A 27,393-nucleotide genomic window follows, 5' to 3' on the forward strand; every position below is an offset into this window, starting at 1 on the left:
GGGTGTGTGTTGAAAGTGTGAATGTAAACATGGTTTTTGCAGTGTGAGAGGAGGGAAGAAAGTTGACCTCCAAATTTGGTAAACACAACTCTAAAGTGTGGTATATGAAGATACAGCAAAGCATATCTTATAAGGATCACACTTGTAGCATCTATAAGTATCCTTATCGTTTTCACTGATGGGAATTGGTGGGAAACAGCACTGTTTATACTGAGGTAATGATCGTAGTCATCTGATACGTGCCTTTCGCGAAGATCAAAGCATGCTTCTTGTCACTTTCCCACATTAAACCAAACAATGTGATTAAACCGAAAAAAGAACGAGGTGAAGATGGTTTTCAAAATGAGCGTCAACATCCTCTTTGAAACTTTAGTGTCTCAAGCCATTTAAAATTTTTATAACATCTTTCATTTGCATTTAAACAACTTTTGCCACAGGATTGCTTTAACAGTACTTACATGTGTGTGCTTTCTTTGCTGAGGAAACATCTGTAAGAGATAAGAAATGAAACAAATAACATTAAACAGAGCATGTGACTGTTTACACTATCTTGCCCCTGACCACAAAATAATAAATGTATATAGAAAATATATTATTTCAGATTAAAACCCTTTTAACTATGAGAAAAGATTCACCACTGAAGTTTATCAACAAAGACGAACTGTCAGCATTGCCAATGAATGCTTTTAGCATGATTCTTATTACTGTATGTTTCATCCACCATGAAGCTTTCAGTATCTTACATCATTTCTAACATCTTTTGTTTTCCACTGAAAAAAGAAAATCATAAAGGGTTAAACATCACAAGACAAAACTTGTGTGTTGGTTTTCATCTCTTTTCACAAATGAGAAATAATTTGCGCTACTATTTTAAAGATCTGATCAAAAGTGTCTTAAAGCGGAACTCCACCCTAAAACAACATTATGCTCCAACACTATATTTCATCAGTAGTTAATTGTGCTCCCATCAAATGTACTAACTCAAATTAAAGCTTTTAACTGCTACCGTAACTGTGATTTGACGGGTCATTAAATCACTGGAATAAAAAGACACGACTACATATTCTGAACGTTCTGAAAATCTCTTGAGGCGAGATGATTGACAGTAGATGTATCGTTCTTTGATTGACAGCTGCACCGGTTGAGCTAACGTTAGCTTGCTTTGCTCGTGTTGATAATAATAACATAATAATAACTTTCTACGTAGTATGTTTACCATAGTTACACAAAACAAGCAACCACTAAGCCAAATGATGTTTTAGATATTTTGACCATTTTACATTGCCTGAGTGAAAAACAGTAATCGAAGTCCTCCTGACGAAAGTGCTGGTTGCATATTCTAATTTTCGAGTAATCTGTTAGTGGTGTGTCAACTGAGGGTCGCGTTGAGGTAAACAATAAAAACTAACTCCCGGTGGCCTGAATTTGTTGTCCTTACATCCACATACTGCACAGGTTCTAGTCATCTTTTATCGAGGGTTTTGGTGATTTCCCCTTCAGAGACGGTAAAAGCGGAGTTACTGTTTGGTTGGGTTCGTCTGCTGGCTAACTTCAAGTTGACTTGATTTGAGAGCAGGTTGGGTGGTAAAAGAAGCTATTACGGTACATTCACACGGGACAGAGGCGTTAACGCTTGACGGAAGGCTTGTCTGAAGCGTGGCCAACAGCCAATCACAGTGGCCGCAACACATGCTCCGGTCTTCCATAAACGGCTGGCTCTGCCTAGGTTATTTGCATAAGGCTATCTGATCCACAATACAGTTCGGCAACGCATGACGTTACCATTAAAAGTGAATGGGAAGCATTAACGCGTACACCCCGTGTGAACGTAACGTTAAGCTTGTTCGACTTCATATGGTGACGCAAGAATTGACAGCTGGATGACGTCAAAGTACCGCGAGAGCGATTCGCGAAATCATACGGAGGAGTTTGCTTTAAAATCGTCCTAGCAGAACTTTGACGTCATCCGGCTGTTGGTTCTTGCGGCGCCGCATGGGGTCAAACAAGCCTGACGGTGCATTCACACGGGGTGTAACCGTTAACGCTTCCCATTCACTTTTAATGGGTGACATCATGCGTTGCCAAACTGAATTGTGGATCCGTCGGCGCCGCGTCAGTGCCGTTGCTCGCGGCAGAAGTTGAACATTTCTCAACTTTTCAAGCGCCAATCAGATCGCCTTATGCAAATAACCTAGGCAAAGCCAGCCAATTACATTTATGAAAGACCAGAGCATGTGTAGCGGCCACTGTGATTGGCTGTTGGCCACGCTTCAGACAAGTCTTCCGTTAAGCATTAACGCTTATGCCCCATGTGAATGTACCGTGAGGGCTGCATCGATCAGTGGTTAGTGGGTGGAGCTAATGGCTTCGCACAGTGCATTCTGGTTAAATGAGTCCATCAAAGACCATTACGAAAATTCCGCTTCAACACACTATCAATCTAATTTATCGAAATTGTGCAATGCAAAATAAAAGTAAAATGCAAAATAAAAATAAATAAATTACCAGTGATAACAGGCTAGAATGTCTAGGCTTCAATTCTGCTTTAATACCAGTATATAGTATAGTTCCACCCAAGCAATAATCCTAAAAATCTGTGGTTGGCTTATTGTTGCGATAATCTCAGAATGCCAAATATCAGCAGATTTATGAGCCAGACTGATATACTGCTCAACCACTTATAATGAAATAGCACATAGTGCATAATGCAGTCAAGCGAACGAGCTGAGGGCTCTCTGTAATCCCAAGTCATCAGAGGCCTTTACATTCAGTGTAACTCCGGCCAGCACAGTCAATCACCATTAATCCACCCACTCCCTTTAATCAGGGCTACTGTACTACAGCCAAGGCGGCTATTGTAATGCAAAGTGTCCATCTGAGAGAAACACCATCTCTCATAACTTGCGATACTGTTGAAACAAGATAGAATCGATAAATGGCAACTGACAATCAACAAAGTATTAACTAGCAAAATGTGCCAAAGACAATTTTCATCTGTTTGTAAAAATTAATTTCCAACTAGTGCTGCACAATTAATCGCATCGCAATCGCGATGTCAGCCTGTGCGATTATATGACAGCAAAATGTTGCAATTATTTTAAATAAATAAATATGTGGACTTGTTAACGCAAACTTTCTGATAACGTTTGATGATTTTCCTTGCTGTTTAAAAAAAGAAAGAAAAACTAACAAAAAAGGCAGTGCACGTGTGGCATGCACATGTGTGGTGTGCGTCGTCACTTATACCAGAGCGAAGATGGATGCAGAGGAGGTTGACAGTGATCTGGTAGCTAAAAAAACTCTACATCTGTTGTATGGCAGTATTTTGGATTTAGGATTACTGACACTGAGCAGTTGCTACATCACGTGGCAATACAAAAACATTTCTAGTTTTACAAATACACATTTTAGCTAAACTGTGTGTGGATTTTCCTTAAAACGCATCAAGTTGACTCATGATACCATTTAGTATAATCGCAACCGCACATCGCAATATTAGCATCAATAACCGCAATGGGAAAAATTACCCAAATCGTGCAGCCCTATTTCCAACCCAGAACAAATAAGTTATACGCATTGACTAATTGAACATCAGGTGGTAATATAACTGTTTGATGCATTAACTGGTATATTTATTAAACCGATAAAAACAATTTCTCTTTTCTTAGCTATCTCTTTCAAACGATCTGGCTTGCTGCTTTTAAGGAGGCAGAGGCACATTCATTATTCCTTTGCAGCTGAAACAGGAATGATGCAAAGAGAGGAGCTGACTGCGAACCTTTATTTATCCATCTATTTATGAAATGAAACAGGAGAGGCGTGAAGAAAGCCTTCCCTCTTTGTCTCCCTCTCGTCTCTACAATGCTAAGTGAAAAGAAGCTTCAGATCTGATGTTGCTCAGCAGCGAAATGACAGCAGATCTCCGACCGTTGTTCTTTCCACCCATTTCTAATTGGTTTAACTTCTCGGTCTTAGTGTCGAGCAGCGTCCCCCTGAGTGTCTTTGTTTCTGTCTGTTCACATTGAAATTTCCCTGTAATACTCCTTCCATGCTGAGTTTAGCTCCTGAGAACAGAGAGCATGTGGACGCGCATGAAAAATGGCTGAGGGTTGAGCGGATTAGACTGTAATAATGCTGAAACCTTACACAAAGGTCAGACGGTCCCTACTTTGAAAAAAATACTGTATATATAGATGGTTTCAGCAGCAAATTGCTTACATGGCCCAAACTAAACTTCTGCATTAAAGTAACAACAGAGTCCTTCTAGAGTAGATTATTTCTGATAACAAGCAAAATAAATAACATTTTACCTTAATTCAAATCAAAGCTCAAGCGTATAACCATTACACAGAGCTAACATTACGGTGTAAAATTAGTGTACCAGTGTACCCAAAACATTTTTTTTCATAGAAAAGGTCAGTTTAGCCACTAGCCAAACTATTAAACAAGCCGAGTCCGGAAGTTAACTTCGAGCCAGACGTGTAACCGCGACACCGCACGTGCATCTGATGAAAGCGTCTTACTTTACCGTATTTATACATATTACTGTATGCATATATAGTGATGCACCTTAATGACAATTCTGGACCAAAACCTAAACCAAAAGTTCTGGATATGCTTGACCAAAAATGGCCGCTTTTTCTCTCCACTAGTATAGATTATTAAAGGAACACGCCCACATTTTGGGAATTTAGCTTATTCACCGTATCCCCCAGAGTTAGATAAGTCCATACATACCTTTCTCATCTCCGTGTGTGCTGTAACTCGGTCTGACGCAGCCCCCGCTAGCTTAGCTTAGCACAAAGACTGGAAGTGAATGGCTCCAGCTTGCAAACTGCTCCCAATAAGTGGCAAAATAACGCGAACATTTTCCTATTTATGTGTTGTGGTTTGTATAGTCACAACGTGTACAAATAACATGGTCATATGAGACAGCGATCTTTTAACAGTATACATACTGGGAACTATATTCTCAGAAAGCGTGGCACTGCTACTTGGGCGGAGTGATTTGCTCGCAGCACCCGAGAAGTCCCTTGGTGAGGAGTAGAGAGTTCGGTCAGAGTTGTGCAAATCACTCCGCCCAATTAGCAGTGCTTCGTCTTCTGAGAATATAGTCCCCAGTATGTATACTGTTAAAAGATCGCTGTGTCTCATATGACCTTGTTATTTGTACCCGGTGTGACTATACAAATCACAACATATAAATAGGAAAATTTTCGCGTTATTTTGTCACTTATTGGGAGCAATTTGCAAGCTGGAGCCATTCACTTCCAATCTTCGTGCTAAACTAAGCTAGCGGGGGCTGCGTCAGTCCGAGTTACAGCATGCACGGAGATGAGAAAGGTATGTGTGGACATATCTAACTCTGGGGGATACAGTGAATAAGCTAAACACCCAAAATGTGGGCGTGTTCCTTTAAGTGACTACACTGTACATCATAAATATATATTTTAGATTTAGATATTTACATATTTAGAGACATAGTAAATGCTTATTTTGTAATTCTCACTACATGTACTAAATATTAAACAAAATTTTGATCGAATTTAGTATCCTTGATCTCAGGTTGAGAGGACACAGCCCAATGGATTAAAAAAAATTGTGTCATTGGGCAGTAATCGGGGAGGGGGGTAACATACTGGGATATTACATTTTTTAGGACGGCTTTTAGAGCAGAACATGTGTGCTTTCTGTATTTCAAGAGATTAGTCAGTGTGGGATGGCATGAAAACTGCCCTCAGGATGAAGGTAAAACAGATCACATGGTGAATCATACATTCCTATTTAAACGAGAGGTTCAGGAGGGCGACACAATCCATCGAATTAAGCTTGTGTGTATATATTTAGGGAGCCACATATTCCTTCAATGTTGAATTCATTTGTTTATTTATCAATTTTATTCATAACAATAAGCCTTAATTGCACTCTGTTAGCAGCGAAAAAGGTCACAACTTTGATCCCAGGGAGCACATATGCTGATTAAACATATATAGATTAAATTCGCTGTAAGTCACGTTGGATACTGTCTGCCAAATGCGTAATGTATAAATGCTGGTAGTCTTCTCAAAGTGAAACAATACAGATGATTCTTCAAATCTTCAGTTCACACCCCAAGGGCCTGATTACTTAACTCACTTATTTTAAGCAAAACCACAACTATAATGTGAACCCATGTGATTGTGAGTTGAATGGGTTCATGTGAGGTTGGTTGGGTTCACTTCTACACACTTAGGCTTTCAGGCCCCTGCTCGCTATCAGAGGCAATAATAGACTTTCAAAGTCAGTTGGTGTCAGAAAACTAATAAGAGGTTGACATAGTGACCTTTTAAACCAATTTGATTGCTTAGACTTGAACTATCTTTTCAAACAGATATCATCATTTAGGTGACTCTGTAAGGGGTTAGATTTATTTTGAAATACTTAGTAATTCAATGTTTTATTCAATAATCAGGCCTAAATTATAGCATTTTTTGCCACAAGTTGAGTTATTATCCTCAAACTGATATCCTTAAAGGAACACTCCACTTTTTTTGAAAATATGCTCATTCTCCAGCTCCCCTAGAGTTAAACATTTGATTTTTACCGTTTTGGAATCCATTCAGCCGATCTCTCCTGCACTAGCACCCTTAGCATAGCCTAGCACAATCCATCGAATCTGACTAGACCATTAGCATCGCCCCCAAAAAGAGTTTTGATATTTTTCCTATTTAAAACTTGACTCTTCTGTAGTTACATTGTGTACTAAGACTGACAGAAAATTAAAAGTTGCGATTTTCTAGGCAGATATGGTTAGGAACTATACTCTCCTTTTGGCGTAATAATCAAGGACTTTGCTGATGTAACATGGCTGCAGCAGGCGTAGTGATATTACGCACTGCCCGAAAATAGTCCCCTGCTATTGAAAGTAACCAACTATTTTCGGGCAGTGCGTAGTATCACTATGCCTTCTGCGGCCATGTTACATCAGGAAAGTCACTGATCATTACGCCAGTTTAAGAGTATTGTTCCTAGCCATATCTGCCTAGAAAATCACAGCTTTTAATTTTCTGTCTAACTACAGAAGAGTCAAGTTTTAAATAGGAAAAATATCGAAACTCTTTGGTTATTTTTTAGCGTGATGCTAAATGGATTGTGCTAAGCTATGCTAAAAGTGCTAGCGCCAGACCCGGAGATCAGCTGAATGGATTCCAAAACAGTAAAAATCAAATGTTTAACTCTAGGGGAGCTGGAAAATGACCATATTTTCAAAAAAAGTGGATTGTCCCTTTAACAAAAAAATTAACCCAAGAGTAAATGTAACACGGCTACTTGACATACAGTATTTATATGCATTGATGCTTTATACAAGGATTGTTAGGGTCATGGATGGATGAATGTGTGGATATCTATGTATTATAGGCAGAAATATAAAAAATATCCACCTTTAGTAGACAGAATTTTATTGAATTATTTGTGTTTAAACCAATTTTTAGCAGGTGTTACAATTACCCCACCTAGGGGGAAAGATGTAAGTTTGCATTCCTGTCACTTTCGGTGTAATTGTATGATAACAGTATGTCCCACAAACAAATTTTAAGTGTTCATGTGTAGCAGAAATGTGTGTATTAGGATTAATCTAACATAAATATTTTTTTAATTATAGAGCCAAAGCTACAAAGTTTTGCCCTGCTTTCCCTTACTGTAACTTTGACTGTGAAATCTATTGATTTAGGGCTATAAATACTACATCAGTCACATCAAAGCACCAAACCCACAATCCAAAACAGATTCATTTTGTGATCAGACAAAACAAATCAAACAAGCTTATACTGCTCATACATCACTGTGCTGCCAAAGGTATTATGCAGGAAAGGGATTGATTTATAAAGTAAACTGACATCAAACTAGAGTAGTTGGCATGAAATCATGCAGTAACAGAAATGCCCTGTGTTTGTGACATGCTTTATGTTACGCAATAAATATAAATTATTATCTAATAACATCATTTTATTTATATAAATAATATCAATTATTTTAATGACAGTCAATACATATCAAGACATTATATGGAATATAGTTTATATATAGATATTAGGGCTGGGTAAAAATTAGGGATGGGCATAATTAATCGACGATCGATAATTGATTGTTAAGAATTTCGTCGATAACGTTAATTTGTTATCAATTAATCGAATGCATTTTTTTATCTAACTCCTGTTTCACAAATACTCAGTATGCAGTGCGTTTGCGTATGTGTGCGGCGAATCCGTCAAGCACCCGTTGCAGTGCGCTGCTGACTGCTTATTCTGCATATAAAACGTTCATGTGATTGACACTTTCTGTGAACACTTTTCCGCATCATTTTTTTTCACAAAACAATATATTTTATATAGTATTTGACAGACTAGTAAGTGTGGATTAAGGATGTTTAAAATCTCTAGCCTGGTGGTCAGGATCTGAATGGATCAAATCAGCAGTTTTGCAATGCTTTATTTATCTCCACATATATCATAAATAAAAATAAGCAGAGTAACTTTGCAAGTCTACCCTTCCACATTATATATTTCCTACTATGTATGTATATGATTTCCAAATAATAAACGAGAGTATTCAACGACAAAAAGCGTCTCATATGGAAATAAATCCTCACAATATTATTATTTCTCAAAACTTTATGACAAAAATAAGCAACTGTATTCCTACAGTTATTCAAAGATGCAGACATTATTCCGCATATAATTTGAATATTATATAAAAGTATTCATTTAACGGAACGTTTCATATGGCAAATAAATATCCTCACATTAACATAACAGCATAATGAAATAAATAAACAGACAATGAAACAGGATTGAAATATAAATTGTATTATTATTACCGGAAAAAAGCAATATTGCTAAAATAATCTCTGAGGTAAATGCGTCAAAAACGCTGTTACCCGCACAATAAGCCTAGATGAGCAATAACAGTGAAAAAAGCATTAGGCCATGTCTCAAAACTTTATATGACAAAATATATTTAAAAGAAATGTATACTTACAGTTATTCAAAGATGCACACATTATTCCATATTACTCCCGTTTATGAGCAAGTTTGTCTCTGGCCTCGCTCTGTTATGTAATAAATTGACAGGTGCGCATCTCCGTCTTTCAAACATATATAATTTTGTAATTACTACCTTAGGAAAATTAGCCATGATTTTATCATTGTGAAAATGTTTTTTTTTTTTTTTTTTTTTGCAGATAAAAAACGATTTGTATTTCCGCAATTTTACTACAAATAACATGGTTATGGTAGGCTATATTGTGGAGTTGGAGACCATAGTAAATTTGTGTCTACTGTTGTTTTACAACAAATAAAAACTAAAAGACTATGTTAGTATAATTAAACGATGGTGAATGGGGCTCACAAAACGCACGCTGTTTCACACATACTCTGTATGCGGAATAAGCCAAGTTAGCGCTGAGGTACCTGTGCATCCCGGTCAGTCTCCTCAGAGCGGCTGTTTTCGGCGGCGGCTGGACTGACGGTCACCATGGGTTGCGGTCGCGTCGGACCCCAAAACATGTTTTTATTTCTCAAAAAAAAATCAGTAGACTGGTGCAGAAGTTTTATGCGAGTTACTAAAGTTAGTTATTTTTCACAAGGCTTTAATGCCTAATTTGTTATAGCCTAATGTTAGGAAGGCTAATATCTTGCACTTTCTTCTGGCTTGAATAATTTTGAGTTACATTTTGACAAAACCTTTCAGATCTAAGTATTATGTTTTTTGTTTAATTTAATGTTAAACATGAATCTGTTTTTTTTATTTTGGAACTAATAATGAGGTCTCTGTTTTAGAAGGCTGGCTCGCAGCTGCAGGTTCCGCTGCTTTGAGCACTGCACATGCACGCACATATATGTTTGAAACATAGTTTAACTGTCTGCCACAAATTGATCTTGTAATAAAGGTCTCATCGAGGAAAAACACGCTGTATATTTGTATTCATTGCATTTTTTAAGTATTAAAGTTAAATAACAAATTTTATTATAAAAAATATTAATGATTAATCGATAGTCGATCGTTAATTCTCCCGACGATCGACAAAGAAAACTTAATCGAATGCCCATCCCTAGTAAAAATATTGATTCATCAATGCATTGCTATTATTTGTTTCTCAATTCAATATCGATTCATCAAATCCTATGAATCGATTCAGCCCCCCCGGCAAGTGGCACCGCTGTGGGCAACACTCTAGTGAGAGCGTTCAGCGTTGTAAGACGCGCTTTATCAAAACAGAAAGATCAAAGATGGCAAACAGCAGCACTTCTTTCAAGCCTTGACCATCAACGTGATCAAACATTAGTAATACTACACACATTATTTAAAAATATACTCAGGTACTTAATTGCTTGTGTATTTACTTATTATTGAATCGATATCGAAGCAAGCAAATCAATTTTGAATTGAATCGAATCGAATTGAATCGAAGCCTCAAGAATCGAAATTGAATCGAATTGTGAAATTCCTAACAATACCCAGCCCTAATATATATATATATTATAAATATATACAAAGCTAAAAAGAGGCAGTATTTTTTTTACTTATACCACGGGCCTGTTGAATGCTTTATTCTGATTGGCTGAGAATTGTTCCATGGGTGTTGATTATTTTCTGTAAACTGCACACCTAACCTTTAAAATGTCTTAAAAATAGACACCAGAGCGTAGGTTTGTGGTAACCGTGGTATAAGAGGAATAATTGACTCCGGTCTTTTGAATTATTTGAAAATAATGTGCATTATTTTCTTATAATTCAACAGACCGTCATCAATTATTACTTACATAACTCAGACTGTATTGAGCTAAAAGAAGAAAGTCTTGTACACATCCAATGGCATAAGGGTGCGTAACTTATGAAATATTTTTTAGTTTAACAAAAACTCTTTTTTAATGATGGATGTATGTGCTTTACCACATAGGCTCTGATATAAAACAATAACAACATTTTAATATAAAATAATTTTTTCTGTTTAACTGAAGAAAAGAAGTCATGTATATTTGGGATGACATGAGGGTGACAGACATAATTTCATATTTAATTATATTATCCTTTTAATTCTACTCTGGTGGGAAAATACTCAAATACTCTTTTGATATAAATCTTTCTGTTTTGCTGCTTTCTCATCTAAACAAAAGAGGTGCCTCATTGTTTTAACCCTGGGGGCCATAAAGGCCAAACGGTGTCAAAGTTTCACAACGCTTACTTAGACATGCTCATTTAGACTATGAGACAAGAATTCAGTGGACGGTGAATTAGACAAGCCACAATGTTGTTACTATCTCTCTCTTTCTCCTGCACTTGACTCTTTAAACTCTTAACTCCACTGGCATCAGTGACTGTCAGTTATAATGACGACTGATATTATCTCCAGTTTAAAGATCACACTTATTTCACTGACAAGCTTTACACAAACAGGCTCTAGTATTGGCTATACACTCCCCCCCTTCACCCTGGAGCACAAACACACACACTAATAAACCCCTGAATTCATCAATGTCAAACACAAATGGAGCAGTGTCAAACAAAAATGATGAAACATTTAGTTTCAACTCTAAATTCTCATTGGACAAGACAAACTGTTTTGAAGCTGTTGTAAAGTGCACCTGTCACCAAATTCTTTATTAACCTGCCAAGTTGCTATGTTGCTTGGTAACTTTCCAGCCAGGTGACAGTCTTTAATTACTCTAATAAAACTGGCTCCAATCATATAAACTGGTGGAAGAAATGTTTATTATGATTATTCCCTTTGTTAATATTGCTGTTGTCACTAAAATATATGAGCAACAAGAGAATGTGTGCTGCAATGATAACAGATTCAGAATAGACAATGATAACCTCACAACTTCTGCATTTCTGCTGCTCTAATTTAGCTAAAACTGAAGAGAACTGATTTTGTGCTTGAATGTATTTTGCACACTGTACTGTATACTTGCCAATACATTTTCTTACCACTCAGTTGACAACTGATGAGACTCAAAGTTTCACATGAATAATTTTTGTCCAAAATCATTGTAATGTAAATATTTACACTAGAAAATAGTCACGAAGAAAAATAATAGGCTATATAAATAAGAAAATGATAAAAAATATATTGTGTACGTGGTTGCATGCACTGTAAGAAAATTGCTTTAGTTATGCAGCTTTTTCATTAAAAGGTTTGGTTTTAACAAATTCACAATCGAATTCACTTTATACGCGAAAAACAAAAAGAAAATACGGCGAACACGTCACTACGGCAAGCAGCAAGTGTCCAACTTGGCGACTCCGTCTTCAACTCCTCCCTCAACTGCAAGCGGCACACATCGCCGATCGGTGTGTGCAGCGCCGCATGAACTTGAACACACCTAAAGACTTGCAAACACCTGCCAGTAACACTGTAATTTCTACAAAAACATTTTTAGAGTGTATTTTCTTGTCTAAACACCTCTCAAAATTCCTGCTACGGATGCGAAAAACATCGAAAATTGAACCTGGTCCAAATTTTTTATGAATGATGAAAGTTTCGGAGGCAGTGTGGTTGACACAACATGAGGTCATATTTATTATTTTACGTGTGACAAAGACAATGGTCATTGAAGTCTTTCTGTGTTACCTCGCCCTAATTTTCTCCAGGTGTGTCTTGTTATCCCTGATTGCCATGTGTGTATATATAGCCTTCATGTTGCCATTGTCCTTGGTTCTCGTGTTGGTTCTTTTACATATTCAACGCTGCCTACCTGTTGAGTTAAAGCATCAGTTTTGAGTTAAAGCATCAGTTTTGAGTTAAAGCATCAGTTTTGAGTTAAAGCATCAGTGTTGAGTTAAAGCATCAGTGTTGAGTTAAAGCATCAGGGTTGAGATAAAGCATCAGGGTTGAGATAAAGCGTCAGTGTTGAGATAAAGCGTCAGTGTTGAGTTAAAGCGTCAGTCAGTGTTGAGATAAAGCGTCAGTCAGTGTTGAGATAAAGCGTCAGTCAGTGTTGAGATAAAGCGTCAGTCAGTGTTGAGATAAAGCGTCAGTCAGTGTTGAGAGAAAGCGTCATCAGAGTTGAGAGAAAGCGTCATCAGAGTTGAAAGAAAGCGTCATCAGAGTTGACAGAAAGCGTCATCAGAGTTGACAGAAAGCGTCATCAGAGTTGAGAGAAAGCGTCATCAGAGTTGAGAGAAAGCGTCATCAGAGTTGAGAGAAAGCGTCATCAGAGTTGAGAGAAAGCGTCATCAGAGTTGAGAGAAAGCGTCATCAGAGTTGAGAGAAAGCGTCATCAGAGTTGAGAGAAAGCGTCATCAGAGTTGAGTTACAGCATCAGAGTTGAGTTACAGCATCAGAGTTGAGAGAAAGCGTCATCAGAGTTGAGTTACAGCATCAGAGTTGAGTTACAGCATCAGAGTTGAGTTACAGCATCAGAGTTGGAGATAAAGCATCAGAGTTGAGAGAAAGCGTCATCAGAGTTGGAGATAAAGCATCAGAGTTGGAGATAAAGCATCACAGAGTTGGAGATAAAGCATCACAGAGTTGAGAGAAAGCGTCATCAGAGTTGGAGATAAAGCATCACAGAGTTGGAGATAAAGCATCACAGAGTTGGAGATAAAGCATCACAGAGTTGAGAGAAAGCGTCATCAGAGTTGGAGATAAAGCATCACAGAGTTGGAGATAAAGCATCACAGAGTTGGAGATAAAGCATCACAGAGTTGGAGATAAAGCATCACAGAGTTGGAGATAAAGCATCACAGAGTTGGAGATAAAGCATCACAGAGTTGGAGATAAAGCATCACAGAGTTGGAGATAAAGCATCACAGAGTTGGAGATAAAGCATCACAGAGTTGGAGATAAAGCATCACAGAGTTGGAGATAAAGCATCACAGAGTTGGAGATAAAGCATCACAGAGTTGGAGATAAAGCATCACAGAGTTGGAGATAAAGCATCACAGAGTTGGAGATAAAGCATCACAGAGTTGGAGATAAAGCATCACAGAGTTGGAGATAAAGCATCACAGAGTTGGAGATAAAGCATCACAGAGTTGGAGATAAAGCATCACAGAGTTGGAGATAAAGCATCACAGAGTTGGAGATAAAGCATCACAGAGTTGGAGATAAAGCATCACAGAGTTGGAGATAAAGCATCACAGAGTTGGAGTTAAAGCATCAGAGTTGGAGTTAAAGCATCAGAGTTGGAGTTAAAGCATCAGAGTTGGAGTTAAAGCATCAGAGATGGAGTTAAAGCATCAGAGATGGAGTTAAAGCATCAGAGATGGAGTTAAAGCATCAGAGATGGAGTTAAAGCATCAGAGTTGGAGTTAAAGCATCAGAGAAGGAGTTAAAGCATCAGAGAAGGAGTTAAAGCATCAGAGAAGGAGTTAAAGCATCAGAGATGGAGTTAAAGCATCAGAGATGGAGTTAAAGCATCAGAGTTGAGTTAAAGCATCAGAGTTGAGTTAAAGCATCAGAGTTGAGTTAAAGCATCAGAGTTGAGATAAAGCATCAGAGTTGAGATAAATGATCAGTGTTAAGTCAAAGCATCAGAGTTGGAGATAAGATAAAGTATCTGTGCTAAATTAATATCTGTTGGCAGCTGAGCTCAGGCCAGAGGAAACGCAGAAGACTGAAGATCAATCAGTGTGATGGCAGGTAGAGTTTCACATCTAATCGTCTTTTCAATCCATCTCTCTCTCTCTTCCACCCTCTTCACACTCTTTCTTTGTATTTTTCCATCAGTCTATTTCTGGCAATGGCTGACAAGCTTAAAAGAGATGATGATCACATTTACGTAACAGACACACACACGCGAGCGAGCACACACACACACACAGACACACACCCACAGAGATCCAGACAGCACTTCTACAAACACTCCCACTGTGTATTACAGCACAGCACAGAGATTATGCCAAATTGGGTTAGTGGAGCAGTCCCGGGTTACAAAGAACAACAAATACAGGGGAAGGAAAATAAAATGAAAGAGGAAAAGGTCGACGAAACCGCCCCGGTTCACCACACTGCGCAACATCTCATAAACATTCACAACATATTAATCTGAACAAAATCTGAAGCAAAAAGCATGTTGACGTGCTCCTGCCGGGCCTAATGAGGAGCCTATTGGACCCTACTGCGAGACAGGAAAGCGATGGTTGTGCACCAAAGGGAGGGAGAGAGCGGGAGATCACATAAAGAGATCACGGAGGTTGAGTTAGCAGCAGGATAACAGGGCTTAAACATCCAAAGGGATTATTAAAATCTAGTTTTCAGGGAATATGTGAATTTAGAGATCTATGTGCAAACAGCAAGAAAAAACAAGGGAAAGATGTATGCATCTTTATCAGTATCATGTACCAGTCCTTCCAGAAAAATGTGTAGTTTTTTGTGATTGATGCGTTCAAAAATCCTTAATCTTGCGACATGTTTTTTTAAATGTGATAGAATATGCGGGATATTATGCAATTTTATGCGATGAAATTGCGGGAACTTTAAAAAATTGCGGGACCTTGCAAAAATTGCGGGACCTTGCAAAAATTGCGGGAACTTGCAAAAACTGCGGTTGGGGTTTGCAGCTTTTCAATGATGTTCACCTCGTGTAATTACATCACTTCATAACGTTCCCATAACATGGAACATGGCTGCGCTTGTGTGTAGTAAATGCAACATTTTTCAAGATATATGTGACTTTTTGCATTGAAAATGTGGGGATGAAATCATGCAAGCCCCACATATTTTGCGCGCGGACATCTGCAATTTATGCGGCGAAAGTGCGGTGTATTTGAAAAAATGCTGCCCCCGCATAAATATGCGTACTTTGGCTGATTATGCATTAAATCATGCGATCGCATAATCCCGTTTTTCTGGAGGGACTGATGTACGTCAGATGAACAGAATGAAAAGCTACTACAAATAGGAGTAACTGCTGTTCTGTCAATAATGTGTTTATTAAACCATCTGGTGATGTACAGATGCATTGTGGGAAGATGTAAGCATGGATGCTTACGCAATATGTTGCTCTCCCATGACATGTTACCACAACAGCACTTTGAGATTTTATCTCATTTTACGGTAAAAGAAAAGGTCACAGTGAAGTATACTGCCCTCACATGGCTTATAGGATTAGTCTCAAGTAAATGTGTAGGTGTCATGCTATTAAAATTATTAGTAAATTTGATGTTTGTAAATAATGCTTCCTTTGTATAGCCTAAAGAGAAAATGTACAATTCATTTTTGCACATAACGGGAGAATGACACGGTTGAAAGGAGAATGTCTGTTGCTTTTTTATTTACAAGCATAAAATGTGAATGCGCAGAAAGGAGAGAGAGAGAGAGAGAGAGAGAGAGAGAGAGAGAGAGAATAAAATACACTTTAGACTTTATATAATCCCAATCACTAAGGATTAGCTTCATCTTACATAAGCCCACGGCTCAACTCACTGCTCCCTCCCATCCGGATACTGCATCTGTCAAATTACTCATTTTAGCCCCTGCCAGGTTTCCACTAACAACAACCTCACTAGTATCTCCTCTCGGTGCACATGCTCACTCCATCCCAGCTGAAATCTTTAGTGTACATTTCATAATCTGCACCAACTAAAACATTTTAGCGCTCTAACTGTTTTGCGTAACTGTTTCACCCACTCGTTTATAAAAACACTAGAAGAGGTGACTGTCTGAATGCATTTGAGGATCTTTTTCATGTCAAGCTGAAAACCTGCTGCTTAAAAATAAATGTGTACCAACACTTTAGTCAGCCATAAATTCTATTATTAAAAGCACTCAGAAAGCGGCTCTAAGAGTGAGATATCAGGTAAATAACCCGAGTCTGTCTTTCACCCGCTGTGAGGTGTGAATGAGAGCTGCTAATGCATCTGAGTCACCAAATCACACAGCCAGCCATTACATCCCTCAATTCAAGCAGACATCTATCAGTGCCAAAAAACCATTAATAAGCATCTTCTTCTCAATCACACTTGACAGATGTTTATCTGACTATAACTAGTCAGCAAAGGTGAAGGCATATGTGTTTATAACTACAGCACATTTAAACAGAGAGAGAGAGAGAGGATGAATTGTTTGAACAGAGTTACTAGGCTCAGCTTCAGGCTGATGTGTTTAAAAGGACACAGTCTGAGTTCAATGGAAAAATGGAGCAGCTTTATTGACGTCATCTCCGTTTTAAAATTCCACATCGGTCTTTCTTTGGATGCAGATTTCTCTGGGCCACAGGCCTACACTGCTGCTCGCTCTCACCATCTCAAATTCATCAAAGACCGATCCAGAAGACTAATGCGGTTTTTGTTCATTAACAAAATTGAACGAGTGCCTTTTCAATTCTGAACATCTGACACGACAGACTCGGGGCAGTGCTTATGCATCTAGTTTTAATTGATGCAGTGGTTCAGACAACAGGTTTGCCCTGTTTGGAGGTGGCCAACGTCACGCCTAAACTTCTCTTCTTGTCTCCACGTTTACTCTAAACACACGCTTAATGTAATAGAGACAAAAAAGAGAGAAAGTAAAAGTAAATACAGGTAAGAGTAGTGGACATTAGCTTTTTTGTATCCAGACATACATTTTTACCAAATGCATGCATTTAAATGCACAAACGAAGAATTGAGTATTGACTTGTTTTCTCTAGCAGTGGTTTTGTATGTCATGTTAAAAAAAAATCCAATTTCAAAGCTACCTTATTAAGTCTAATGTTTTTGTAATAATAGATGTTGAGTTCCATTTTATTACAAAGGTTTGCTATTGGGGCACGTTGACACATAAGTTCAAGGGCATCAACTGCCTTTTTTTATAATATATTCCCCATTGGTAAAGAAAAAGAACAGAACATACAAATATTAACAAAATGAACTAGCATTCACTATGGCCGCTCTGTACCTAGTATAACTAGATCTGGGTTTATAACCAGGAGAATGGTGTAAAGAGATTATGTTCTTCTACTTTACAAATGAAGAGCTCAGATGCAAAAGCAGCTAAATGCCACCTCCGTCAAAAATGACAATGCTCTCTGTACTATTATATGTAGTATACGTATAATATTATATATCAAATACCTTCGCTTCACATGTGCTTAATCCTGGTCTCGCGCCATTCAGAAATTTTTTTCTATCAGAATCTGATGAACTCCACGTCAATTTGTTGCCATGATCCGCTAAAGGCCATTTTTGTCTACTTGCCCTCTAAAGTCCGAAATACACTGCAGTATTTTGCACTCCTATAAGATCACTACCTTATCACACTGTGCGACATGGATCGTTTAAACTTGGGTACAACAAGCATGTAGACTGTCCGATGATGACACGGAAGCTTCAGCGTCACACGTTAGCGCCAAGCGCTCGTGGTAAACAAATACCAGTACGCAAGTCGTAGCAGCAAACACACTGTGATCATGCTGAATTTCTGACACTGTCAGAAAACTATCGTAAGCTATCTTTGGACGCAAGACCGGGAAACCAGCTGTCTTTGAACCTCTCTCACTGTACGATATAGGACCACCGATGAAGAGCCACGATCACAGAAATCGCGACGATTGTTTCACGATGGCAATCTTTCGTCTGGGACAGCCAATAATCGTGCAGTGAATCCCGGGCTTAAGTGCACAAAAATGTATTCGATGAATGACGACATGTAAAAAGATCATGGATGACATTCAAACTTGTGTCCACTGTGGCTTGGACCTGAATACAACCCGTATGTGGCAGTCACATGGACCACATTACTACCTAATCATCATTTGCGATGTTTCTAGTTACATCTTTAGTGATTTTGCAATTGTTTACTATGTCTTTTCCAAAAAAGTGTATTTTTATAAGTGGAAGTTTTTGCCACAAAAGCCTGCATGCACTTAAAAGTGGAAAAGAGGATGTTTGTTTAATACATTTTTGCAATATTACTTGAAACTGTCTTTACTAAATGATAAAAGACTATTTATTAGGTGCACTGAAAGTAATAATATTAATATATGTCATCTGTGCATAAGGTAGGGCCTTAAAAACATCAGCCAATCGTTGACGCAATCATCACGTCAACGTTTGGCGCTCTGGCTTGTCAATCACTGCCATTACATTCCTTGTGAGAGACGTGCACGCTCTAGTAACTTTACATGAGTGACGCATGCGCATGGCGCATGAAACTCCGTCTTTAGTTTCGGTTTGTCACTCCTGTTTTCCTCCTCGAATTTGCACCATAGAAGAGAAGAAACCTGAAGGAGGACGTAAAAGAAAGACTTTTTAAGTCGCTGAGAAGAGGAGAAAATTGTCAGAATAACGTAATCTAACCAGAGTCGTTATTGGAGAAACATTTCAAGTTCACAAAAATTCTCCTCAACAGGTAACAGTGATTATTCTTTCTTTGTGGAATAATTATTGTTGTAGTGTTATTCAGGTATATCGACGTTGTTCTTGTACTGTAGTTGTAAGGCAGTGACCAGTCTGCTACATGCTAGTTAATGGGAGTAGCGTCGACTGATCTAACTTTACGTCTTATGTGTTTATTATCATATCATTTCACATAATGAATCCACTGACGCGAGCGTTCCCTAGAAGTGAGCTGTGAAGGAGGGAGGCTATTCTTACGCATGCACTTATTTAAAAAAATCAGTAACGGTCTTTGGATTCTCAGTTGGCGGAAACATCCCCTATTGCGCCTTTAAGAAAGTCACAATGAAATTACAATGAATTGGATGAAGTGACATTTGTAAAAAAAAAATTACTGACTAATAATCTTTGCCTTGGCATTAAAGTGAACTTATGGAAACTAAACATATAAGAGCCTGATAAAAAAATGCTAATTTACAAGAAAACGTATGAAAAGCCCTCTTAAGTGCATCTGATATTATACTACATACAGTATACTGTACTGTCCAGTACTGCTACACTAAGATGTATGACTACTGGTTTCCTTTTCACAAAATCCCCCCCTGACGCTTGTTATCTTGTTCATTAAGAAAGCGCTTTTAAAAGGTACAATGCCTTTTATCACCAGATACAGTGAGTGAATCAGCACACCATATGCAAGAAAAACAATTGTTTTCAGGGTACACAGTACACATCCCAGCTCATTTACAGATGTGCTGTTTCTGTGTAGTTGAAGCACCTGCCTTTCCCAGTGGGAAAACTGTCACTAAAGACAAATAGCCTGGCCTCAGTCCAATAGCGTAATGAATTAGATGTTTACTCCTACCTGGCAGAATCCACATATAATGTAGTATACGGATGACCTTTCTGTACGCAAATAGAATAAAGATATCTTCTCCTGACTAAAACAATGCCTGATAATTACTCAAAAACTACATTATTTTGATAATAACTGTTTGTGCATTCTTCGTTGAAAGGTTCTGACATATTTTGAGCACATGACATTAATAATACTATTATAACATTTTTAAAAAGGTGCACTTTGCTCTCCAAAATAGTAGTTGGTTTTTTAATACTATGAACGTGATTGGGACTCATGCTCGGTTTAGTTACAAACATGCCTTAAAAATATCTTCCTTTGTGTTCATCGGAACAAAGACATTTATACAGGTTTGTAACAACATGAGAGTGAGAAAACGATGACAGAATTTTCATTTTTGGCTCAACTACCCCTTTAACAAGCGGATAAGATGGGCATTATTTTATATCGCAACATAGCAGAATTCCACTTCATTGCATTAATCATGCTGCAAAACAAAGTTTTAAATCAGTATGCCTGCACAGACCACATTAAAACAAAACTGCACTCTTACTAAACGTTTAATTCACTCACTTGTCTGTGGTGAATTAACAATGCACTGTTTAAAATTACAGCTTGTCTGCCAGCTGCTCTGACATCATTCAACAAAAGTCTAACTTTCCATCAATGCCACAAAATGTGCATCCATCCAGGAATGTGTGATTGTGTGTTTGTAAGAAAGACACACTGAGTATTCCTCCAGCTGCACAAGGAGGATGTTTTGCCCTGCATGTTTGACATGACACTGTGACAAACGACAAAAAGAGATTCTTATTGTTTAGACTGGGACTCTGTTCTGCGGCACACTTCTTTGCAAAAAACATCCAGCTCAAATGTCTTTTCCTGGAAGGTCAGTGTGTGTGCACTGACAGCTAATCTAGTTAAACATAAATTCAAGCGCTAACATTTCTGACACAAGAACATTATTATAGATTATTAGTTATTTAACAAAACATTCTTTCATAGAAAGCAACACTTCATAAAACTATGGGAGGGGAGCACAATCTTTAACTCCTAATCAAATCAGCCTTCAGTCACTCTATTGCACAATCAATAACCCAAGATCATTAACCCCAGAAACCTGTATGTGGGGTTGATCTAAATGTAAACAGTCTAGCAGTTTTTCACTGCATGCTGTGGGTGAAACAGGAGGCTGTGGTGAGGAATTCGTTCCAGGGTTACAGCCCAGCGGGGAGAACAGAGTACAGCGCAATGTATTCAGATGAACTCGGTCTGTACACTTCCCCCTGGCTCTGAAAGCATTCTTCTGGAATCTCACTAAGCAAGAAGGTGGAAACTGCAAAGCTAATTTCATCTTACATCCACGTCTTTCTCTAAGATATTTTAGAGTAACTTTCAGCTCAGACATTGCAAATGGCAGCATTGCAGACAATAACATTTGGGGCTCTATCTTAACACCCGGCGCAATGCAGCGCAATGTGCGACGCAAGTGTCTTTTGCTAGTTTGCACCCTGCGCAATTATCATTTTTACGTTTAGTGCCACGTTGTTTAAATAGCAAATGCATTTGCGCCCCCTTTTGCACCCATGGGCGTTCTGGTCTTAAAACGAGGTGTGTTCAGGTGCATTGTTGGCGCGTTGCTATTTTGAGGCAACTAAAATAGACTACGCCATTGACCAACAAAAACCTGCTCTAAAGTCTAAAGTCAATGACACAATATGTTTTTTGTTATTTAAAGAGCGCATTAGTAATATGCGCCTATAAATGGGATGACAACGCGGGTTTGCTTATCACATACATGAAACAAGCACAAAAACGCTTTAAATATGAAAGATTAAAGGATTGAATGTAAAAGATTATTATTGAGTCTCTTGGACATAAATGAGGACTAATTATGAGACGTTATAAGGCGCAAAGAGCTGCTTCACCTGTAGCCTGGTAAGTAAATAAATGCTTTGCTTTAAACAAATGCATCTGTTTTTAAATGTTTTTTTAAATGCTACCTCACGGATTTATTGTATATGATGACTCTGTACCTGTGGATATGGTGAGATGAGAAACATTTTTAAGTAATGCTTAAAAAAACTTGTAACACTGTCCAAGTGCTGAAACGTGCGAAGAGCCGTTTGTAAATTCTTTATCTCCTGTTTGTTACAAATAAAGTATTTTTAGAGTACAAACCTTTTCTTACATACTTGTAAATAAATTTTTTATGATATTGGATAGCCATACATTTAAAGCAATTAAAAGCCTGCATTTTTACTTCCATGACTAAAAGAAAACGGGTTTTAAAGGTTTTAATAAAAAAAAAATTTTCAATTCAAGTGAAAAACAACACAATTATTTAAAATTAATCTTAAACTGGGGATCTTCTTCCTCTGCTTATTTCTTCAGTTTACAAATAGGGATTAGACATAGCGCCAGCGCAACAGGCTTTTAAAGGGGATGAGAGCTGAGACTCTCATTGGTTTATTGCATGTTACGCCAAAATACTCCCATTACTCATAAAAAAAATAGGACCAACCCTTTTCGACCATGCGCTCGGCGCACAAACCATTTTTCCCATCATTAAATTGGCAAAAGTGGATTCGGACACGCCCATTTAGACGTTGCGCTGTGCACTTAAGACAAAGCGCTTAGATCGTTAAAATAGGGCGCTTAGTATTTAATGTTTCAAACTTAATACTGAGCCCATACGATTTCCTGGAACAACTGACTTTGGTAAATGAGAGTAAAATGAGATTCTCAAAATATCATGTAATCAAATATTTCGCCAGATGGACAACGCATTTCTCTTCGACCTAAAACGAACAGTTCTTCTTGCTTTTATATCGCTATAGCTCCTAAGCAACTGCATTTATAATCACTCACTTCACTGTTCTGCCCCATCTAAATCCACAGGAATTCTCAGGTTACAGTAAAGCCTGGTAAAAACCAGCTAATTAAACCAGTAAGTGCATCCTTTGAAAGACCCCATATACCCTCTGTACAAGAGAGACGCCTCATCTCACCAAACGTCAGCGTTCTGGCCACTTTGCGACTGTGGAAAGGAGTCTGCCTGGCAGCGTGTGATGGGTGCACCTGTAGCCAATTATGCCTGTCAACACTGCAATAACACTCTACTGCAGTACAAAATAACAGTATAGGGCGTTTTTCTCTGCCTCTGTGAAAATGTGTGTTAGTGTATGTTAATGTTTCTGTCTTTCCACAATTCCAGACAAGACTGCGTCATAGCCACGTCTAAAACACCAGTCGACTGGAAACTTGCTTGTTTTAAAGGCACTCTGGCCTGTTTTGCGCTTATGTCTCCGGGCATCCACACAACGCAAGACAATATTTTCCATATTTATTCCATTTATCCCTGTTTGTATTAAAAATTTATTTTCAATATCTAGAAAGCAAGGTGGCTTACAGCCATTATAATGCAGACACATTCATTTAGGCATTTGGCAGATGAAACAAGCTTTGAAAAAAGTATTTTTAAAAATCTTGTAGGCGTGCACCGATGTATGGGCCGATGATGCTTGCTATGCTTCTCAATGAATTACGGTGAAATGCTGCTACACTCAAAGCCATAGGCTGTTTCCCAATTCCAAGAACACAAATAACGGACTTGCGTTCTCGTGAAGACTGGTCTTGCCAGGCGACCTTGGAAGAACGAACTCAGAAGGTCGCGAGAACACAGAACGCACTTGTGAGAATTGAGATGAGTGCGATCTTCCTGTTACCTGACCTCCCCAGATATCAGCACCAAGTCTGCACTCGATGCATCCTCGATATCAAGAACACATCCAGGTATTTTCATGCGTCCTCTGTACTTGAGAAATGGAATTGATCTTTGACTGTTAATGATGATGTAGAGCGAGAACACAAGGACGCGAGATCGTCGAAGAACGCATATTGAGAAACAGCCATGCACACACAGCTATGACCATAGATATGTAAAGGCTAGATGTGTTACGGCGGAGTGAGTCTCAAACGTCATCACTTGCTCAATTTTCTACCAATTTTCAAACGGTTTGGTTTCTCACAAACGTTATTAATGTGGCTATAATTCTGGATGCTCATAGGTATAGGTACATCTTTGATGTTTATAACAAACTAAACCGTTTGAAAATCAGTAGAAAATTAAGCAATTTATGGTCATTTAAAAGTACCTGCACCATTAAAACTCAATGCTACGAGTGAGCGAGCTGCCTGTGGTAAGATGGCCGCCAAATGCAGACGTTCCACTCAATTGGCCAGCAGCGCAGGCGAGACATTTAGCCTTTAAACATATCTATGACTATGACACGCAGCTCCAGGAAATGGCTTAAGGATATATTTATATTGCTGGTCTTAAAACCTTTTCAGTTATTTTCATGATAATAAAGAATATGTATAATGATTGTGTTTGACGAGTGTTGCTTTTTCAAATGCATGTTATAAACGACTCAAACTAACAGTGATTTCAGATCGATAAGGACTTACTGATCAAAAGCCGTAGTACATAAAATTAGCTGTGTATAATATCGACTGTGCGATTCAAAATAGTTATCGGCCACATATCATCAGTGTATATCAGCATTTATCGTTGCACCCCTAAAAAGATGTCAATGCATATTTTTGAGTCAGAAATAATGTGTTTTGTAAAGTTGTATTAATTAACAAAAAATCAGTGCACAGGTTTTTTCTTTTTGACTGCCCTACCCAAAATTATCTTTTTGCCAGATAAATTGTAATGCGCTCCCTGGCATTTAAAATTATAATCCTAAAATGGTTTGAAAGTATAAAACAACTTCAACATAAAACTAACATTTGAGACCTATACATTTTAGTCTACACAATAATCTTTTAAGTATAATCTTATCTTAAATTTATTACAACTAAATTATTAGCTTATTATCATTATCATTTCATAGGGACATTGATTAAAATTGCACCCTTTCACTCGGAAGCTCCACTTGATCTTTACAACTAATTTACATTGAACAGGCTTCTGCTTGAATGCCAGTTTAAAATGTAGCCTTTGAAGTTGATAAATATCATTTTAATTACAATTTAAAGATGTTTGATGAAATAGTTAAAAATATTCCTAGTTTTACATGGGTTGTAACACCTGATACAAAAAGTACACCAGTCTAACTATTACATTAAATTAGCAGTTTTTCAGAAAATCTTTTCATTCAGCCATAATGATCATCACTTGAGTTTCTCTGGATGATGTAATGTCATGTTTACTGTTTATACTTGTTAACTTCTTAATAAATGATTGTGGTTGTACCACACTGACATTTGAAAACATCAGAATTGTTGGCCAAAAGTTTCTTTTTTAATTATCCAAACAGTTATTGATATTTGTAAAATGATTTGTAGGAAAGGGTTTGAACATAAAATAATGCCAAAGTATTTGAATTTTTAATAAACAACATTTTTAATAGTTAATTTGTTCATTTAGACAGTTGCCCATCCTGCCATTTTACAAGTTTGAGATACAAAAACATAAATGCATATTTATTCTTAAAATTATTTAAACTATATGAGTTTTATAGAGTTACATATTTCATAAGTGTATCAAGTCATTTTTAAAGTAAATAATGCCCCTGAACAGTGATTCATTCTTCTCCACTATAGAGATATGTTTTGTGTGTTGGAATAATACAGACATTTTTCTTTTACACTTGAGCACCAAGTCAGGCAGAATCTTGCGCCTCACTGCACAACAGCCTGAAGTGGACATAAGAGGCTCCGATATCGCCTTGCACAATTTTGGCTGAGTGCTAGTGTGTGTGCCAGTCATGTTGTCCACCCTTAAGCTCACCACCTCCAGACACTTTACGTAACATCATCAGAGTATGTGGTCCCTGTGTTGTGTAGAATATGGAGCTTTTAGAGACATTGCTGAGAGGAAGAGAGTAAAAGCTACTGGGGATGAAGACTAGTCTGCCCAAAAATGATCATTAACTCACCCTCATGTTCCAAAACCCTATGATTGTCTTTCTTCCATTCCATCTTCCATTCTCAAGGAAGAAATAAGGCATAATGTTTAACTTCAGTCACTTTTATTGTACAGATAAAACGATGAAAAGTAATATTACCAGTACCTAAATTATTCCTTTGTGCTAGTGAAAAGAAATAACGTCTTATGGGTTTGAAACATCATGAGAACATGATGGCAGTATTATTTTAGGAGAACCATATGAGCAGGCCCACACAAAATTTGCAGGCCTACATCATGGAATCATAAAATAGCCTACTACATATCTTTTTAACATTGATATTACAAACCATATCTGAAAAATGCTAGAGATTTGCCTTAATGATATTTCTCCTAATATCTTATATCCTAAAATTGTAATTTGTTTAACCTTACAATAATTTCCTTGTTTTTCCACCATGCTGTAAAATGTAATTTCTTTGGCGTCAATAACAGAGTTGCGTGCAAAGTGTGTATTACACAATTATTTGGTAATTAGATAGTTATAATTAAAAATAATTAACCAAACCAACGTGATGGATCATTGCCAGTATTCCTTAATTGACTACAGTGTGCACCAAATAAATAAGTGCACAAATGGTTTAATTAAGTTGTCTGACTGACAGTAATTTATGAGAAAACATATAAACACATCATAAAACACTGACGAATAAAAGCTGTACTTCCAACATGCATTCCCCACAATGTATTACTTTTTAATACCAAGCGAATCAGTTGGCAAGTCTGGGGTAAACTAATCTTAACCGAGCAGAAACACTAGAGAAAATAGGTTAGCAGGTTAGGAGTATCAGACCCTTTCACCGAGCCCTACTAAAGTGAAACTACTCAAGCGCGTGGATCCATCAAGCTACCTGCTTACGTAACCGCACAACGAGACAGCAACCGCGCGAAAAAAAGAAGGAAAAAAACGCGTGTCAACAACACATGGGTAAATAATGCTTTACACTGCTGTTCATAAACAGATTACTCTATCGCAGTGTTTTAACATAAACGACATAAACGTCGATTCGTGTACATGAAACAAATACTTGCAAAAAATATCCCTTCATGTCTTCTCCTTCTGTGTGTGACCTGTTACATAACAGCTACGCACACACACTCTCCACACAGGCGCGCGCGCACAAACTGAGCGCAACGCCTGCCAAACACACAGGCGGTGTCCAAAACCAAGTAAACTGCCTATCTAGACAGCATTTCAGGCAACATAGCATGCCTAACCATGCCGTCTACGCTGAGATCTAACCGTATTTAGAGA

The 27,393-nt window shown here is 37.8% G+C and overlaps 1 protein-coding gene across 1 annotated transcript in view; it reads right to left on the bottom strand.

Annotated features, from left to right (window-relative positions):
• The window catches only part of rorab (RAR-related orphan receptor A, paralog b), a 51,047-nt gene that overhangs the window by 22,318 nt on the left and 1,336 nt on the right, over positions 1 to 27,393 (bottom strand). The window contains exon 2 of the mRNA XM_055202492.2: positions 459 to 488. Coding sequence (XP_055058467.2) covers positions 459 to 488 — 30 coding nt within the window. The remainder of the gene's footprint in view (positions 1 to 458; positions 489 to 27,393) is intronic.

Source organism: Misgurnus anguillicaudatus, chromosome 21, assembly GCF_027580225.2.
Source record: "Misgurnus anguillicaudatus chromosome 21, ASM2758022v2, whole genome shotgun sequence".
NCBI lineage: Eukaryota > Metazoa > Chordata > Actinopteri > Cypriniformes > Cobitidae > Misgurnus > Misgurnus anguillicaudatus.